At 45.8% G+C, this 20,971-nt stretch overlaps 1 protein-coding gene across 5 annotated transcripts in view; it reads left to right on the top strand.

The window, feature by feature from the left end:
- The window catches only part of kcnma1a (potassium large conductance calcium-activated channel, subfamily M, alpha member 1a), a 133,573-nt gene that overhangs the window by 11,099 nt on the left and 101,503 nt on the right, over positions 1-20,971 (top strand). For 3 of the 5 annotated variants that reach the window (XM_076285127.1, XM_076285128.1, XM_076285130.1), the window contains exon 3: positions 19,767-19,931. The exons of 1 other annotated variant lie outside the window; for it this stretch is intronic. In XM_076285127.1, coding sequence (XP_076141242.1) covers positions 19,767-19,931 — 165 coding nt within the window. Of the gene's footprint in view, positions 1-8,206; positions 8,217-19,766; positions 19,932-20,971 lie in introns of all 5 variants that reach the window. One more of the 5 variants, XM_076285129.1, reaches the window with a different exon arrangement.

Here is a 20,971-nt window from a genome sequence, read left to right as displayed (position 1 = left end):
AGCAGCGGCATTTTTGCATGAAGCTTAAAAAATCTGAGTTTTCTTATTTCATGTTACTGCATCATTCAGATATTTTTCTGTCTCCTTAGATCATCTATGGTGTTGACTGGTACATTTTCAAATCCAACTACACTGCTATTCATAATGATCTATTATCTCTACGGGAGACAAAGACACAGCCGGCCAAAAAATAGCATAATAAAAGAAGTATTAGTTTGGATACTCTGCTCAGAATATTCTTTTTTTGCTGGACCTGTCCGTCAGTCTGATCAAATATCACAGTATGTATAGATAGATAGATAGATAGATAGATCAATATGTATCTTTTTTTTTGGCAGCCGTGGCCTACTGGTTAGCGCTTTGGACTTGTAACCGGAGGGTTGCCGGTTAAAAAAAAAACGACCAGTAGGCAGTGAACTTATACTTATCTATCTATCTATCTAAAGTGAACTTATACTTATCTATCTATCGATCGATCCAGATTAGAATGCACTTTAAGTTTACTTGTCATTCTGATTGGTCAGGCCGTGCCTACCCCAGTGCAGCCAGTGGAGTGTTTTAAAGGTTCATCATATAAGGGGGCCAAAAGTGTTACTTGCTGGATTCTCCCTCCAGTGGGGGTATTCTGTTCCATGGCATGGGGGGGGGGGGTGTAAGAGATGTTGAGGACTTGATAGGGACTCACAGCTAACCTAGTGCAACATCATCATATTTGACACGGAGATGCAGCATACTGATGACACAGCTTATTCCCTCTCAGATGTTGCAGAAGCCAGACTCGTTTTATGGGACGCAAAATGGCTGACCTGCCATTGCAGAAATCTGTCCTTGGAGTTTGCCAATATTTATTACGGGGTGACTTACTACTATAGGATGGCATCATCACACACACACATACAGTACACACACACACCTTTTTAGGAAGAGTATGGGACTTACTAACTTTCTACATTCTGTTTTTGTGAGGAGAAATGAAGTATAGTCTGGGCAAACTGTGTCAGATCAGAATGGTCTGAAGCAAATAAGTGGAAAATTTATCTAATTTTACTGCTACTTTTCTGCACCGAGATGCAGTGCACAGCTCCCATTCATTTCTACTGAGCATATTTCCAAGCATAATGTGGAGGTTTAACCCATGGTAAATGGCCAAATGAAAGTGTCAACAGGGAGGCACATTAAGCAAACTGTGGCTGATAGGTGCTAATCTATGAGTGTGCCGCAGCCACAGTCAGTCACGCAGTGGCCATGCATCAGAGGGCCCCCTGAGCTCCACTCACGCCCGTGACATGATGTGATCCGCCGCTTCAGTTGACGCCCTCAGAGAAAGCCTTTAGAGATGGGCTAATGAGACTGGAGCCTGCTGAAGCTTAGGTTGGGGGAGGAGAACATTACAGAGTGAGAGGGAGCGTGTGTGTGTGTGTGTGTGTGTGTGTGTGTGTGTGTGTGTGTGTGTGTCTGTGTGTGTCTGTGTGTGTGTGTGTGTGTGTGTGTGTGTGTGTGGGAGAGAGAGAAAGAGAGAAAGCACATAAAAGCGAGAAAGGAAGAAATATTAGCAGAGGAGAAAAAGAGTGTCAGAGTGAGAGAGTGAGTGTGTGAGAGTGAGAAAGAGAGAGAGAGTGAGTGTGTGGGAGTGAGAAAGAGAGAGAGAGAGAGTGAGTGTGTGAGTGTGAGAGAGAGAGAGAGTGAGAAAGAGAGAGAGAGAGAGAGAGTGAGTGTGTGAGAGTGAGAAAGAGAGAGAGGGGGCTTCTCTGCAGGAGGTGGAGAGCTCTGTGAGTCAGAGAGGAGAGCTCAGCCCACCTCCTGCTCCACGTACACCTGACGGAGGCCAATTAGAGGCCATGAGGTCTCTTGGCGAGCGCAGGACTCTCCTCCTACCTGGTGAGCCGTGCTGGAGGAAACACAGCACTTTCCACGGGCAACGCTCCCCTCTCACCCGATCCTCCTCCACACGTCAGGACACCTCCACACACCACCAGCGCACCACACCACACCACACCACACCTATGCTCCACTGCTGCGCACTTTAGAGCGTCGCACTTGACAGATTAGTCATGTGTTTCTTGTGCGTTTCTAATGGCCAATGGGATTGTAAAGAGACGCAGATCAATAAAACGCTGAATAATAAATGGATTTTTACTGAGAAAAGGAGCATCCAGCCTCACCAGACACCAGTCATCTCCACCTCCAGAGATCCACCTCTCTTTGCTGTTTGATCAGACGCAATCACTCCACCACAGGATATGTTAATGATGGCCTTGCTTCATAAGTTTCTCTGAAGCACTGATTTGAAATGAATATTTTCACTTTTTACTCTCATCTCCATAGTTTTCCATAAATCTGTCAAAGCAGTTGATGAAAGGAAATGTTTTCTTCAAAAAGTAGATTCAAGAAGCAGGCAGTTCATATTTAGACATCTGTTTGCCTCCTAGTTAAAATGCTGGACAGGTAAAAATGGATCTTGGATCTTGTGATCTGTGCCGTTTGTACTTGTGAAGGTGAAGTGAGGTGAGTTAACTAAAGTCTACTTGTGATGTCCACATGTGACTGACTGACTGACTGACCGGCCGGTTTAGGTATTTGTGTGTCCACTGGCCAGTGTTGTGCTGAGGTTCCTCACTACGCCGTGGGATCTGGTTACAGTCCAGCTCAGATGCTTTTGTAAGCATGCCACAGTCACCCTGCTCCTTCATGCCAGATCTACTTTAAAGTGACAATAGTGCTTCAAATGTAATCTCTGACAGTTCGTAAACATACACACACAAATACACACACACACACACACACACACACACACACACAACCCCCCTCCCTCCCCCAACACACACACCACAAAAAGTAATCTGGTCCCCATGTGGTTAACATGCACTGCCTGAAGCAGTATTCCTTGAAAGGTGTGTAGTTCTCAGGAAATGACTACCATCCTTGACCGCATGTTTAATATAAATCTGTCTAATAATGTTTTAAAAATAGGCCAACTAATCTGAGAAACTATGCTTGGTCACTCCTCCACACATACAGTCCAGGGCCTCTCTTTCCACTGCCCTCCTCCAGCTCGGCTCCAAGTGTACCTTTGACATTTGGAGAAGATGTCCTGGGCGTTGGACGGCATCATGCGCTCTGGGGAGGATGTGTCTTGTAAACCCAGGAGCAAGGGGTTTGAAGTGCAGCGTAACGAGTTTACACCGCCAGCTCCTCCACCTCCCCACGTCTATTAATAATGTGTCAGGATTCTAGTGCTCCATCACCTGGGCGTTTGCAGAGTCCCCACACTGCCCTTCATCACCCCCTGCAGTAGATGGACCGAGGTGTTTGCTTGACCTTGCAGTGTTTTTGAAAAAGGACGGTTTGATGTGTCTGTGTGGAATGTACAAGGCATATATGGGATAAAATATCAGAGTGTTATGGTCATGTGAATTCAGCTTTGGGAGATGTCCTGGTTCCACTAGAGGAATTGTGTTGGGTTGTGGTGACGTTGAAGGTCATGAAAGGTTATTTTTGTTGTCTCTTTGGATTCAAATTCTTTAGGGCATTCCTTTTGTTCGTAAACAGTGGAGAGGAACATTGTAAACATCTTAACAGGTTCGTTGTTGTTTTACCTGGCATATTAAAATAAAAAGGCATTAATTATGAGCAAGTTGGCTAAGCAGATGTAATCGTTTGAAGAGCCTGTGCATGCCCCTTCTTTTCTCGGGGGATGAAATCAGGTTGGACAAATGTCACACTCATAAGAGCAGTTCATCGTACTTGGCTTGTCGCTTAGCAACAGAGGCCTGGATGCTAGACTGTAGGTGTGTGCGCATGAGTGTGTGGGAGATGTGCAGAGAGAATGAGAGTGAGAGAAAGAAAGAGAAGGGATGGGGGGAGGGGGAGGAAGGTGGCGAGTAAAGACTCGTACTTGTCATTTTAACATGAACACTTTACATTACTATCACATGGAACAGGACTGGACTATTGATGTTCACATCTTTCAGAATTATGCATATGTATAGTTTAGTACTACCCACATTGACCAGATTTGCCTGGTGATATGTTAATATATTCTCATTTCAGTGGATTAAGACACTGTGTCCCTGGGCATTGTAATGGTCACATGACTGCAAAGAGAATCTGGCTCTGCTGCACTCTTGCTCTGATTGGTCCCTGGGGAACTCCACGCTCTTATTTTGACAAATGAGTGTGATACAGAGCACTTATCCCATATTGATTAATGATGGCTATTAAGCAACTGAGGAAGAGGAAGATGTGCTCATTGTAGACCTGAGCTGTCTGGCCCAGCCATGTTAAATGAGGGCTCTAAGTCTTGGGATTAGTGATGTGGATTTTCTCACTGCAGTTTTACAGAGGATGTGCTTAAAACTCTGTAAGACGAAGTGGAATGGGTTGCCAGCATAGCAGCAGCATGGAAGACCTTTCAGTATGCATCAGTGAAAATGGCGTCTTATGTATTGAGGTTGTGTATTTTGTTTTGTAAATATAAAAAGCAAAACAAACTGTATTCATTATTATTCATCTTCATTCAATATATATCATTTATTTTTTCATATTCACAACAGCACAACCTTATGCTGTTATGTGTGGTGCCTATTACACAAAAGACAGAATCACTAATACTTGTATGCACATTTTCATTTTAAAAATGAAATGATCATGTTTGCTTGCCATGAGTAAAGACATTTCAATTTCAGAATGTTTACATTAGATAACACTTTTTGTGTTTTTGTTATCATGCGGCAGTTCGTCCAGTGTCACATGGGATGACTGGCCAAGGGCTGCTAAGAGCACTGAAATGATGAAGTGAAGCTTTTGCGCTGTCTGTTTGGGGAAGCTGATTCAGCCCTGAAATCATTCTCTGTGAACGACATTGCCACTCGTTTCTATAATTCGCTGTGACACGGCTTGTTTTTTTTTTCCTCCCGTGCTTGTTTGCTTCCCTCGCCTTAACTCCCTGAGTGAGCGGCCGAGACGTGACGGGGCATCCCGGGCCCCGTGGCGTAGGTGCCCGCGGGGCAGAGCGCTGACTCCCGGGTGAATCCGTCTTCTCTCCCCAGCCGTCGGAGATGAGGAGACAGGCCACTTCCCGGTGCTCTCTGTGAGCTCCCCACTGGCCATTTTAGGTCAGATATGGACGGGGTCACTCCTACCCACCCACTCTCTCTCTCTCAAACACACACACACACACACACACACAAATATAATATGCTCTTTTCAGTGTGTTTGTGCTCATCTCCCAGTGCTGGGCGGTATTGCGCGGGCAGTCTCTGTAAAGCCCAGGGACTTGTTTGGGAGAGTACACAGTGGCTGAGCATGTAGTAATCACCTAATGTGATGAACAAAAGCCTGTGGCCGAGCCATGCCTCAAACGTCCCTCCCAGTCCTGTTTACACTTGATCTCCCATGCAGTGCAGCGGAGCTCTCCGAGTCCAGTCCACTGCTCTGGCCAGCCACTGACCTTCTACATGAGCACTCCAGCTGGCCTCTCTTGTCCCTTCATTTCTTCCCATGATTAAACAGACGCTGTAGGCTGGTAGACATAGGCTGGTTTAGCCAAAACCTAATTAATGGAACAAAAGATAAAGCATTCTTGATCCATAGGTCTTACCATTTTAATGTCCTCTTTTTGAAGCACAAAATGTAGGTCGACTACAGGGATATCCTAGAGTGAGAACGTTCAGTAGGAACTGCAGATAAGTGAGCGTGTTAAGCAGTGAGATGTCTGCAAGGGTGAATCATCACACAAGAAGCTTAACTTAATACTTTAGAGCAAGCTAAGAAAGTTTTAATTCATTTTGACAGTCAAAGAAAGACCAAATATATGGTAGGCCTTATAAGGGCTGTCTCACATGAAGTATTTTGCCTGAAACTTTTGAAAGAAACACTAGCAACATACCTTTATACAGAGAATTGTAGCAGGCCATTATAATTCTCAGCACCTGATAGTGAGACCAGGGTCGAGCCCCTCTGTGGCTGAGGTATTTGACAAAAACAACAAGTTAAGAGGTGGGTATTTTTCTGTAGTTAAGCTTGCTGCCTTTCCCTCAGTAGGTGTGTATGGGACTACCTGCTGTTCACACCAGCTTCGGACGTCAGCTTACATTGGCAGGGGTATTTTTTATCTGCGATCACAGTGCCTCCGGCCCAAAGCACTCCAATTTTCGCATTGTGGGAAAGCACATACCACATACATCCGTCTGCGGGGGGAAATTGTAGCATCAGCACAAGTTAGAGGTAATGAAATCTGCTCCAGCGGCTTGTGCTGTAATCAGGCTGTTTTCCCTCTCTCTCAACCCACCCCTCCGCTCCCCTCCTTCCTGAGCCCAGCACGGCGGCCCGGGAGAGAGAATGGTGGATGGTGTTGCCCAGTGCGCTTGTTTCATTTGGACTGTGTCCCCGGCGGTTGATTTATGATGTGGCCGGCGGTAAAGAGGGATGAGCGCGCTCGCCGGTGACGGGGTGATGGATGGGCGGCGAGGGCACATCAAACAGTTTGATATTTTATTTTTAAAGTGCGACTGCTGGTGTCCCGTTACCACAGGAAACATCGGACTACTGTAAACGCCGCCGCCAAACGCAGACAACAGCCCCGGGGGGGTTGTTTTGAAACTCGTAAACAGAGGGACACTTGATACAGTGGAAGCCTATCTTAATGGGATATTTTGTTAAGTGTGGAGGCTGGGTGCACTGGCACTGTTAAGCAGCTCCTAAATGAAATGTTTGCTCTGAGGAAGAAGTGCTAAAGGAGCATTCTGCATATGGCGCATATATTTTATTCATGCATTCAAATAAGGTTTCCTTGACGGGAATGAACCCAGCTAATAGGTTTCATGTGTCTGTAAAAGTGTTTGCAGCAGGCATGTAGAATCTGTCAAATGTAGGCAGGGTTTACTGGACCTAAAGTAATTTATATCTGCTTTGCTAATGAATGAACCAGTAGTTCTGAGCAGATGGCACAGTGAGCAGCAGCACATCCGTCTGTCTCATAAGGATTCAGCTTCGGTTTGAAAAATGACAAGGAGTAGCGTTTCTGATTGGAGCTGATTTATTTTTTTATTAACAGACCTACTGAAAGCTGTGGAATTGTCCTGTAAATAGTCTCCTTGGAACACACAACAAAGTCAGCAGTGGTTGGTGAGGTTAGCTCCTGCAAATTAATTGGGCAAGGAAGTGTTGGGTGAGCCAACTACAAAGGCTTTAGCTTTTGCTCTTTGCCATTTTTTAAAAATTAATTTGAGAGGCCGCTAAAGATCAACATCTCAGACAAGGACATTGATCGGCGCAGCTCAGACAGTAGGGAGCCAATTTGTTGACCTTTGAGAACAGGAGTTTCTCCATCTTCCTTTTTTTGAGTTGGCTCATTTCTTTCTGCTTTTAACGGCACCAACAGGGTCAGGTCCTCCTGCAGAAGATTTAATGGGATTTATTTTCACCTGAGACAAACAGGAGGGCCTGAGTGCTTGATGTATCCTCTGTCTCGTATAGGGAAGAGTCCGTAAATTGGGAGAGTCTCATTGACAGCACACTCTTGTCAGAGGAAGCTCATTAAAGAGGATCTTGGAGTGGATGAGTGACAAAGCAAGTCAATTCTAACTTGAAAGTCTAACCGTGAAAGTCACAGCAATAATTTCACCCATTCAAAACACATACATTTATAAAGCCACCATGTATACATATATATATTTGTTTTTAAAATTGGACTTAAATCCCTATTTGAGAATGGCCATAAAGAGTGATGTGGTGTTGACTGGTATGGTGCGGTATGGTGCGGTGCGGTGTCCGGTGGTTTGGTGTCTGGTGGTGTGGTGTCTGGTGGTGTGGTGTGGTGAGGTGTGGTGCGGTGTGGTGTGGTGCAGTGTGGTGTGGTGCGGTGTGGTGTGGTGCAGTGTGGTGTCCGGTGGTTTGGTGTCGTGTGGTGAGGTGTGGTGCGGTGCGGAGCGGTGTGGTGCGGTGTGGTGTGGTGAGGTGTGGTGTGGTGCAGTGTGGTGTCCGGTGGTGTGGTGCGGTGTGGTGTGGTAGGGCTGGGTAGGGATATGGAGGCTGCTTGCTGGTAAAAGAACACTCTCAGATCCCCTACAGCTGCCTCTCCCTCTGGAACGTAGAAAGGTCCGCATGTGGGGAGGGCACGCAGATCTTTTACACTACGCAGCTGCCCTGGTCCAGCCCAGAGACGCAGGGTCTGGGGACCAGGCAGAAGGATGGAGAGAGACAAGAGAGTCTGCATTGTCCCTGTGTGGCGCCTTGACTGCTTTCATCATCAAATTAGCAGAAAGCCGATACACATTTCCTTGGCTTTCCCTCATCAAGCACACAGAATAACCATTGGCCCCACAACGTAAATTTCACTGAAATGCTGAGAACTGAGGCACTAATGAAAGGCATTGTCAAGATGAAACATTGTCAACCATACTACAGAAAAAAACTCCTGTCCATCTTTGGATTCATATTTTTAGTCTTTAAAATGATGTACATTTAATTTAATCATGATGATGGCAAGAGGTCTTTGACTGTGGAACAAAGACTAAATCCCTGGTCCTCACTCTTCCATGAGGCTGTGAAGGTTGTGCTTTTTCCCCACAGCTGTCTGTGGTATCACATGTTTGAGAGCTAATCACAGCCACGGCAGTGCAGCTGTGGGGTGTGTACTGTATGTGTGTGTGTGTGTGTGTGTGTGTGTGTGTGTGTGTGTGTGTGTGTGTATGGGGGTGGGGGTCTTCACACACTCAGAGCCAGGCAGCCATTAACCTCTGATTCAGCGCCACTTTAACCACAGCTGACATGAAAATGGCCATAGAAAACCTGAAAAAAGATCAATCATGTCCCCCCAGCCTGAATGCCCACGTTAGTTGTGGAGCTGGCCTTGAGACGAAGCATGATTTTCTGTGCTGCTAGGAGAATGGAGTCACCTTGAAGCGGGCTGACTAGGTGTGATGGCTGTGAAGGTTAAAGACAGCAGGAGGGAGAATGTCACTCAGGGGATGCATTAGATGTGCCGACAGATAATGTTACTCATCCAGATTGGGTTACCACTGGGTTTTTATATCTGTGGATAATGAAAATATGACAGCGCCATCCCCTCAGACAGATGGTGTTATGCCGGTCAAAGGCAGCGTGATCGGTTTCCTATATTGGTTCTGAGGATGTTGTTGTATGACATTGTCATTCACCTTACATCTGTGTAATGATAGATTAATGCGCGTTTGAAAGCTATAGATGTGAGCTTTAAAATCTCTGCTGCTTTGTCACAACACTTATTTCATCCTTGAGTGGAAGGACAGCCAGTGCTGTAAAGCTTGTACAGAGACCTCGCTTGCAGAGCTGAAATATGCCCAATCCCATGAATAAAAAACACTGAGCTATTGCATGTCAAGGACTCCCAAATTGTTCCAAGCTATCCACAGAATGAGTCAGTCAGTGCAGGCCTCAGAAAATAGATCTGTTTTCCTCAAGGTATGACGTCAGAGTGTCCCTTAGTTAGCCATAGGCACATACAGGCATACATACACAATGTGACAAGCATTATACGAATGACCCAATTGTTTTTTATCTAGTTATTATGACCGCCGCGCAGCGAAGCGGCGGTCATATAGGTTTAGTCAGATTTTTTTTTTTTTTTTCTTTTTCGCATGCCCAAATTTCCGTCAATGATTCCCGGGACACTGAAAGACCGGGGTACTTGGTGGGCATTTACCCCCACATGGATAGCATGGAACCGTCATTTTTCGTTTTGATCTGTAGCCCCCCCGCTGGACCGGACCCCCCAAAAGGAGGGTAGGGCAGACACAGTTCTCTGTGAATATGTTGAGAACTATAGGGCCTAGGATGACCATTTTTTTCCGTATGTTTGCCTCCAGGGGTCATGTTAACCCATTTCATGTGCACACATGTGCACAAACAGATACACACACACACACACACATACATTCACAGTAATCATACGTATGACACATACTCACACAGTAGACATATGTACGCTTGCATGCACAGGCACATACGCAGGCACACACACAAGCAGGCACACACACACACACACACACACACACACACACACACACACACACACACACACACACATAACATAAACATAACACAAACAATCAAGAATTTCTCAGAATTATGAACAGGCAAGATGGAGGTGGGGTTGTATAAAATGAATTTTACATGTGAAATCTATGAACTAATAATGTTTTGGTGCTTGTTGTCTAGCAGATACCAGTGAGAATTGAGTGTGGATAATGCAATTTAGTGAGACAGTTAGAATCATATAGGCCTTTCAGCGTGATTTCTTTTTGTGGAAAAAATGTGCTGGACTGGGCGGCGGTCATATTTTGTACCGCTCTGCGGTACATCTAGTTCTTCTTTGGTTTGTCTCTCTTTTTTAAGACATTCTGTACATTCCGTTTAGGGCCTCTTTGTCTTAAAGGCATGACGCCTGGCTTGCTCTTAATTAGGACAATTGTTCAGTTGCTGTTGTGAAGGGCATTTACGAATGTTAAATCTCTGTGGTGTCCAGTTACCATGGTGATTAAAGGGCAATTAAGACTGACTGCTGCCGATAGGTATGTGCCTGAGAGTCTCCCTGGAGACCTTTAGCAGCTGATTGATGGTTTTTGAATGACAAGCGACTGATCACACATTTAGCCAAGAGAAAATGTCCCTTCTCTTTGGTGTCACAGCATCAAAGGTGATTGGAGACCAGGTTTGTTTTGTTTGCTCTGAACCCTGGTTGAGGATTAAATTTGCATGTACTGAGCAACGACTGGTATTTTATTTTTCTCAGTCCATGTGTGTGTGTATTCACAGTTAGATGTGAAATGCACAAAATACAAACAAAAAAACATTCCTGCTTAGGACAAGTTAAATGGATGCTTTGACTCACAAACAAACCCAGCAGTCTTTGAGGTCAGTATTTATAAAGTTACAGTATGTGAATGTTGTGTCAAGATGCTCTGAATGTAGGAAAGCAGGCTAGGTTTAAGTGTGGTTGTTGCTGTTTCCACTGACCTGATACCCTTGGCCCTGCTTTCTCCGTAAGCTTCTGTAGGTGACACTGGAGAATATGGAGCATATTGTCTGCCTCTGCAACCCCCTGGACACAATTATTCCAGTACAGTGACCTTCATAGAGACCTCAAAGCCAGACTTCTCTTAGAATGCATTTGCTTAGACTAGCCATCTCACGATCAGGAAACATTAAGATTATAGAACAGCAGGGAGTTGAAGATAGTAACCTGACCTGGATGAAGCAGCACTATTCAAATGACTGTTTATTTTTGTCCAGGACCACTGGAGCAGAAACAGCTGTATCAATGGGGACAGTGTTATGAATTAGGCACAGCTCTAATAATATGCAGTATGTGCAGCTCAACAGTGCTTTGGAGTAGCACTAATGTTGACATTTGGTGCTGGCTTTTCCTTAAACTCAGTTGGAGTTTGGGGAACATGTAAACATCTAAGATGGCAGTAGCCAGTGCGGTTTTTCTCTCTCTTCTTCGTTCCCTGTTTCTCTTTCACACACACTTGAATCTCGAATTGATTGCGTTTTTGTTTCTTTAATGGCGTCATCACGCGAGCTTGATCAGGGTGTCATGATTAGTCTATGTATTAAAAATGCATCACAAAGCATCGCTGCAGCTGCACTTAGCTTCTTCCCATCTGACCAGAGGGAAGTTGCTGTCCAGTGCGCTGCGTCGTGCTCTTGTGTTTATTTACAGTATGGACCCTTTCAAGAGAGTTCCATTATCAGCATCATAGTTGGCCCCACAAGACTTCCTTTTTAACATTCCATATGTTATCTTAATGCAGAGGAAGTAGATTGGGGCCCAAATAGAACGTTCAAGCATTGTTTTTGTTTACCTTGTTGAAAGGGTCTATACATGTAAATACACCCTTGTGGCATCACACAGAATAGATAGAGATACGTTCGAAGAGGCATGTACTGTGATGGTAGTGATAAGGAAATACATTTTCCTTCACGCTTCAGCAAGAGGATGGTGGAAGAGATCCCTACACACTGCTGCATGTTGACATTGCCCATGTCACCTACAGTAGTCTGTTGAGAGTGCGCAAAGCGTCTAATCCTCTTTAGTCCAGCAGCCCTCTAAATAGTTGTGTGGAGATGGTCTCCAGTGCTAAAGTGATTTGGTGGCTAGATGACCTTCCTGTGACAGAGACAGCTTGTCACTACTGATGAGACCCTTGACAAAAGGCAGCAGATATGGATATGATGACATTTCCACATAGTCCTCCATTTCCTGTTACCAGCAGGCGTAACTAGCTTTAGAGGAAACCATTGCGAACCCTCCTTACAGAACATTTTAGGTTACACATGTTTAGCACTGATAATTACATAGTTATTATAAACTAATACAAAACTAATGCAAAAATACAACATTTATTCCAAATCCAGTAAATAGGGGAGTTAAAGCAAAAGGAACAATAACGACTTTCTTTGGGAATAAATCTGTAAACACACATGAAATACATGCATTTCTAAAATGTTTCTGAATAATAATCTAAAAATGGTCCATAGACGTAAGAAGTCTGCATATATGGTGTGGTGGAGATAGAAGTTGATGAGTCACTGATGATAGCTGGTGGCCTAGCTAAGCCTCTGGTGATCCTGGGATATTTAGTGATATTTATGGGATGGATGGTGTAGGTTTGCAGGAGAGGCTTCAACATCTGTTAGAGGTCATGACCTGTAGTACAAATCTCGGGCCCAAATTAGATTCAGTCAAGAACATGACCATACGTCAGTCAGTCAGTCAGTCTGAACACAGTTTGAGCTTCCACTCTCATCAAGCTGAACTTGGACACCTGTAATAAAACCTGCTGTTCTATATTGGTTATATTTCAAAAAAGACACGTTTGCAGTCAAATGGTTTACTGGGTTATTTTGACTGTTAACTGACTATGGAAAACCTGTGCGGCAAGCCCCTCTGATTTGACCATGCAGCTCATTTTAGCCTCAAATAAGATAAGTTGCTTTGGAATAAAATTATAAATAGTCTGGCATTACAAACATGTGTGGCAGACAGCGTGAGCAGATTACACTCCTGCATACCTGCGTAATCCTGAAATCAAACCCATGGCATCCCCTTTAAGCCCTCAGCCTGGCCACAGAAGTGGGGTTTGGCCTGTAGAAGCTTTTGTCTTTGGGACATAGTCTTTGGCACACGCTTATTTCCCCCCTCACCGGCTGCTTTTAACATCAACACAAAGAGTACAAGTGGGACATTGCCAACACCAGCCCTGTGCTGATGTCTGCAGTGAAGCAGCATAGGAACACACTCCATAGGGCCTGGAGTCCCCTGAGAAAAACCTCTTGACTTGACCCTTAATAAGGACTCTAACCCCATGGCATTGACTAACTGTACAGACATTAAAAATAGCGTGTGTGTGTGTGTGCGTGCGCGTGTGCGTGTGCGTGTGTGCGCGCATGTGTGTGTGTGTGTGTGTGTGTGTGTGTGTGTGTGGGGGGGGGGTGGTGTTGGTAAGAAGAGCAACCATGTCATGAGATTCACTGTTTTTCTCCTCTCCCTGGGTAGAGCTAAAAATAGGAGTCACCCTGGAACAGAGTTTTCCCCAGCGATGCGAATAAGAGTGGGAGGAACAGCTGCGCTACAGCCAAGTTGTGTTAGATCAGACTGGGTCACATGGGGGCCCCTCTCATTCATTAGCACAAAGCCTCTTCAGACCGCTGTGGAGCAGCCAGCTCCCTCCATCACACATCACACATCAGACATCACACATCAGGGCTGTTTATCAGGATGAATGACCCATACCACTCTCCACGAGCATCCTTTTAGTGCCCATGAGGGGGGCAAGTGAACAACACTCCAATGCCTTGCATCATGTTAAATTTTTTTATGTATGTGTGGATGCTGCAAGATGCCCTGCTGTATGTCAAAGTGACTCCTGAAGTCACCTCAGAAAGGAGGGGAAGTCTCTTTGGTGTGCTGAAGTGCGCTCTGTGACGCACAACCTAGCAGTGCATTCAGTGACGCACAGTTCCAGTATGTTATGAGAGTGCTGTCCAGTTGATCATCTCACAAGCTCCTCAGGACTCTGGTCATGCAAGCACAGAAAGAGTTGGAGCTGAATGTACTGTATGTTTGTATTCACAATATTGTCAAGTGTATGCAAGAACAGCAAATTCTGTTTTCTCTGATATTGTGAATGAGAGAATGACCAATTCATAGCTGAAGATGAGACAAATCAGCCCAGGTTGATGAATTTCTTATGCCATTTTAACCGAGCATCCTAACAGGTGGACGACATCATGTCCTCCAGCCAACCAATCAATAAAACATACAGTGTGTGAAGGTCATGATGCCAGGCTGTGCTTCCTCATTTTTGTTTGAAGCGGTATATTCATGCAGAAAGGCGAGAGTGAGAGTGAGAGAGAGAGAGACAGAGAGAGAGACAGAGAGAGAGAGAGAGAGAGAGAGAGAGAGAGAGAGAGAGAGACTGCGCCTCTGCCTCTTCTGAGTCTCCCCCAGGTAACTCTGTCTGTTTGGATGCTGAACAGCCACAGATTTACCCAATGCTTGTGTCGGAATTTCGCTCTGCCTTTGACATCACAGGTGTTAAAAATAGCAGACGGAGTGTCCCATGGCATGCTGCTGCACCCCCCCCCCTTCTCCCTGCTGCCCATGCTCCTGGTCTCCCTCTCTCTCTCTCATTCTCTCTCTCTCTCTGTCTCTCTGCTCCTGTTCTCCCTCCACGCATGGCGCTTGCAAATGAAGTAGAAATTCTTTCTTGTTTACGTTGTCCTCTCGGATCTGTACAGCCATCAGTTGGAGTCGCTATAAATAATTCATGTGTTCCCCTCCAACACACACACACACACACACACACACACATAGACACACACACACCTAACCCTCCTGCTGCTGCTGCTTGCTCCTCAACGACACTTTCCCCCTCTCCCTGGTGTGTTGTGCTTGTGGTGCAGAGCGGAACAGGGCTCAAGCCTGGAGCGTGCGTACTCTCTCTCTCACACACACACACACACACACACACACACACACACACACACACACACACACACACACACACACACACACACACACACTCTCATACTCACACTCTCAGTCAGACACTAACACACTCTCACACTCCCCCACACACACACATAAACAAACACACACATACACACACTCTCTCGCAATCACACTCTCAGTCAGACACTCCCTCACACACAAACACATACAGACACTTTCTCCGTCAGCCTCTGAGCTGCACACAGGCCCCAAAGCACAGGAGCTCAGCAGCACTGCTAACGCCAGCATCACAGCCAGGAAGCAAACGTGACAGTTCAAACTGACACACACACATGTGATGGAAAGGCGGATGGAATCTCACTTGGGTCCTTTTAAATGCCCTCCCTCGTATTCCGTCAAAATATAACTAATAATACTTATAATACTTCTAATAGTCTGAGTGTGTGTGTATTTGGAGTTTTTTTCCTTTTGTAACCCATGGCTCAATTCATTGACCCAGATATGTTGTAACATGCTCTATACAGTCTGTGACTGTCTAGAGTGTTCAATAACATTCAATACACATTCATTCAAGCATACAAAGCTCACACAAACATATTTTTATTTCCAAATCATTGCATCTACAGGATATTTTAGAATTGGAAAGATTGCAGTGTCACTCAGGCGGCAATGCATGTATGCAGCGACCTACTGGCAGATTGACATTTCATTAGCAAAATAGCATTTTGTTTCCATAATGTTGTCCCAGAGGCTAGGGTTCATAAATCCTTCAGCATTTAATGAATTCAAAATGGCATTTTCAGTCAAATACAGTTACTGGCTTGACACAATAAGCCATATTTGTTTTTATAAACTGAGTAGTAGAGGTATTATATATACTAAATAACATAATATATGTGCTGTTAGCGGAAAAATATGGTGTTTATTTATTTATTTATGGAAAATATCAGACATCTTCTGTAATTTAGAGAATGTTTATGAAATAAATATTTCCTTAATTGCAAGATATATTTTTCTACAGTCAAGTCCACATAAGCCTGGTCCTGGCACTGTAGCCATGCGGGACTCAGGGGCTGTGTCTGTGTCTCTGGGCTGTGGACTGTGGACTGGTCAGAGAGCTGTCTGCCCTGTGCGTCTCCCACCTAAGATTTATTTGCTAGTGGAAGCACAGCACATGTTGCATGGCCACATGCCGTGAGTGCTTTGCGGCAGGATATCCAATCAGAATGCAACCTAATCTTAAGCCCTGCAGTGGAGCCGGCGCTATAGACTACGGCAGCGGGGCCATGTGACGGCACAGACATCCACGCAATGCACAAGTCGGAGGGTGAAGAAGTAAGGATATATACTGTAATGGACGTGTGCCCGGAGGCCTGTTTACTTTGCTGGGCCGACTCCACTGCAAGGGACTGCATGAGACAGAACTAAATATATTGAATTAACCGTCAAACCATTTTGAAGGCCATTCATTGACATTATGACATGAAGAAATCGAATCAGCCAAACATCAGCAATGAATCATTATCGAATGTAATCCAATTTTCATTGAATATCCTCTTGCTGCAGAAGGAACAGTGGCTTATTCCCTGTGTCAGTTGTTTAGGGAATCTCAGATGTTAGATTACTAGGCACTCTATTGCAAGGATAATAATGAGATGATATCTAATTAATATTTTTCCTTTGATGTGAGTGAGTCGAATATCTTGTTAGGCTGTTACGGAGTACAAATAGTAACTGCCTCCCCCTCTCACCTGTTTGACAGTTAAGACAGCTATTATCCGGCATATGATCAGTTGCCAAGTCACACACTGACTTGAATGGTTTTGCTGCATGAGCATGGCACTGTGGAGTGGACAGGGAAAGCTGCAGTAGTGTAACCGGACCTCTCTGAGCAACGCAGCCCCGCTGCCTTCATGGAAGCATTCCGCCAGCCAGCGCTGAAAAGTTGGAAAGTTCCGGGAATGTCGGGGATTGCAGGGTGACGCCAGCGGCCCCGGCCGCGGCAGCGCCCGGCGGGGGGGATTTGTGGTTGACACGGGCCGACCTTTGGGCCGGTTCCCCCCAGCAGTGGCCCTCGGCTCGCCCCCGCCGCCACCATCGCCACCGCCGCCGTCTGCACTCAGACAGGAGCCTTAGGGCTGAGCTACACCACGCACGTGACTGAAGCGTTCCGTTCACGTTGCGTCTGCTGCAACAATTAGCTTTCATTATAATCAATGGAAGTAGCTACACCAGACGTGATAGCGGTGCGTACGTTCGGAAAAAATAGACCATTCATCTAAAATTGATTTTACGCGTCGCGAACGGAACGCTTCAGTTACGCGTCTGGTGTAGCTTTGCTGTTAAGATCTCACGTTGGGTGAAGCTCTTCAGAGATCCTCAGGGCTCCAGCAGCACTGAGGCCTGCCAGATGAAAGACAGGGCACAATGAATAATAATAATAATAATAACTTCAATTTATATAGCGCCTTTCAAGATACCCAAGGTCGCTTTACAATGAGGGGGGGGGGGGGTAAGGGGTCCTCACTAGTAACCACCACCAATGTGTAGCACCCACCTGGGTGATGCACGGCAGCCATAATGCGCCAGAACGCTCACCACACACCAGCTTGAGGTGGAGAGTGAGGGAGTGAATGAGCCAATTACAGTGGGGGATGATTAGGGGGCCAGATTGAATGAGCCAGATTGGGAATTTAGCCAGGACACCGGGGAACCCCCTACTCTTTACGATAAGTGCCATGGGATCTTTAATGACCACAGTGAGTCAGGACCTCGGTTTAACGTCTCATCCGAAGGACGGAAGCCACGCTTATCCCTCAGATCACAGGCCCATCCCTCAGAGACCGTGCGGAGTTCATCTTTTAACCACTATGAGGTCTTACATTACATTAATGTGGCATGTATGGGCTTGAATCTGTATGATGGTGAAGTAGGTATTTCACTGATATACATTCAAGAGATCATTACAGACGGGGCTGTAACAGGGCTCTAGATGTCTAAGAAATGATAGTCCTAAATGGTAGCCATCGTGCTCAGAGGAGAGCCCTGCCTGGGATGTGTCCAGAGCCGTCCACAGAGCGCTGGACTGGAGCAGTCGGACTCGGGAGTGGGAGGCGCACGGTGTGTTGTGACAGTGCTTTGTAGTTGAGTCTTCCCTCATGCTGACAGTGCCTGCTCTCAAAGGGCTCCCTCTTCCACGGAGAGCCTCATTAGGGGCTGAAACTGCAAGACAGGGAGACAGGAGGACAGCGCGCTTCTCCTTTCATCACACACACCACACAAGTTGGGCTGGGCTGCCTCTGCGCTTCCAGGCTGTCGTCGACACACAAAGACGATACTCTAAAATTCAGAGGCGTTGGCCTGTTGTGCTCGGAACCGTGACATCACAACATGGTTTCCATCCCGAGCCTTTCATGCGTATGAGGATGTGAACTACCTACACTCTACTACATGTGTAACGAGGTTAATTCAGGTTGATGGGGGTGTGGCACTTAGACGTGTAGCTTTGTGTGCATGTGTGACAGGCCATGTGATTTGAATGGATGGGCAGCCCATCTGATGCAAGGGCCTCACACTAGCACACGATGAATGAGTTAGGGGCTGGGTGATAGTCTCTCTCTCTCTTTGTCTTTCACTCTCTCTCCCTCTCTCTCTCTCCCTCTCTCTCTCTCTCTCTCTCTCTCTCTCGCCTGAGAAGAGCTGTGAGTAAGGCTGTAGTGGAGGCAGAGGCCGAGTGAGTCGAGCGTAGTTCAGCCGCAGCAGTCCCATACGGCCGGGCTCATCTTCAGCTCATCTACCATATGGAGCAGGCCTGCTTGCCAGAGACGCAATCACAGCTGATGATGGGTCCTCTTCCCCCTCGTAATGTCAGGGCTCGTGCATCACTGCTCCGTGCGCCACCTGGCCCGAGGCCCACTGGCACTCCAGCGCTGTAGCGCTCCGCAGTCCTGCTGTTTGCAGGGATTTGGCTTTTATTGGTTTTCATGCTGCAAATGGCCTTACATGGTTTCCCATTCTTTTCCACATCTGTGAAGCTAATTAAATGAGTTAAAATGCCCATATTCACTAGATTACACAGAAATCGTACGATGTATGCTTTTATGTATGTACGGAGAATGTTGCTGTGCACAATGGTACACCACAGGGCAGTGGAAGTGTTTTTTATTGAATGGTACTATTCTGAAGGCACAATTTTGGATGCTCCATAGGCAACCAAGCCTGAATGCTCACATTCTTAGAACCTTGTAATCTGTTCCGTCTGCATGCCTCTGGCCATCAAATGCTCATTTAGCCCATATGGAAAGCCATCCGTGTGACATTGCAGTGACCTTGAATGTCTATTATTTCAGTTCATGTTTAAGTCTACATTAATATACTGTATGGCAGCCATTTGATACTTAAATCTTCCACAGGAAAGATATGTTAATATTTATACTGATGTTTACAGTGCATGAGGCCTGTTTTGGATTCATTATAGTCATGTTAGCTACATTAAAATGTTTGTGCTGGACTTTGAAAGTGCTACATGATATTTAGTGGATAGATAGATAGATAGATAGATAGATACTTTATTGATCCCCAAGGGGAAATTCAAGATCTCAGTAGCATACAGAGGTCACACACAACATGCACTTACTGCAGAAATGGTAAATATAACATATAACATATAACAAAAGTATAAACATATAACAAAACTCCACTGTACAATAGAGACATTGGAAGATAAGAAAAACTAACAAGTGATGCCTTTCTCCTCTCTCTGTTTTAGGAGAAAGTGACTATTCCAGTGATCACACAAGCTGATGGAGCAGCCAAGACCAGCACTGATAAGGAGCCTGAACCGGTACCGATCAGCGAGGTGGGCTGGATGACGTCGGTCAAAGACTGGGCCGGCGTCATGATCTCCGCTCAGACTCTGACCGGGAGAGTCCTGGTGAGTACGGAGCACGCTCACAACCACACCACCTCCGCGCCCCCCACCACTCAGTCACAGGGGCCCGGCTGTCCTCGAAGACAGCAGACACTCATCGCAACACGTTCATGACACGGCAGACCAGGAGAAGCCAATTAGCTGCTGTATATGAGGGACTGAGGCCTTTCACTGTTTGATGAAGATAAATGATTGTCATGGAGTCAGTCCGTTAATGACATTTTTCATCCCATGCCAAGTTGTCAGACTCAGAGAGATACAGATGATTGAATCCTTCCTGTGTATATGGTAGTACCATATTTGTGTTATGCATTCACCAGGAGATAAAGCCCACGTGCTTTATAAAGTGCTGTCTGGTTGTAATGTCCCTGCAGCAGTGAGAGGAGCTGGGGCTGTATGTGGCCTAATCCCTCCCTCTAAGTGTCCTGGTGGACCGGCCTCTAGGCCTGGGCTGCTCTGCCGGGCTTTAGGGAGGCGTGGGCTGTAATTCACCTGTGTGTGTGGACAGGCCAGCTGAAGGCCAGTGAGCCACTGCTGGGTGTCTGCTGAGGTGGTGTGTGTGTGTGTGTGTGATTTATGTGTCTTGGAACGAGGTGGGAGGCATGGGCAGTATTTGTGCAATAGGGTAGAGCTTTTCTCAGTGTGACTGAATCACTGCTCAGCCAGAATAAATGAATAAGAACAGTAATGTCATGGGCTTTTGAAACAGACATGGAGTTTTGGGTTGGATGTAAGGCAGTGGACTTTTAAGTGGACAAATTTAAAATGTTTAAAAGTCACTCTCACCAATAAATATTAATATATGTTTAAATGTGTGTGTGCCCTTCATAAGCACTCAAGAAGAAATCTTTATTAATAGTGTATATAGAGCACATATAGGTCACCCCTGCGCTGTCCTCCAATCAGGGTTCTTTCATGCGAGTGACGGATTGAAAGTCTGCTCCAGCCTCCAGTTCTGCTGTGGTTCCTGCAGATGCAGGCAGAGCAGAGTTCTTTAAGCTATTAAGCTGTAGTCCACCAGGGTTAGTATTCTTTTACAAGGC

The sequence above is a fragment of the Alosa pseudoharengus genome, unplaced genomic scaffold (assembly GCF_046254945.1).
Source record: "Alosa pseudoharengus isolate Yale_2024_CS ecotype anadromous, Long Island Sound unplaced genomic scaffold, YU_APseudo_1.1 YU_APseudo_1.1_scf_15, whole genome shotgun sequence".
Lineage (NCBI taxonomy): Eukaryota > Metazoa > Chordata > Actinopteri > Clupeiformes > Clupeidae > Alosa > Alosa pseudoharengus.
This window is presented reverse-complemented; position numbering and strand designations above follow the sequence as displayed.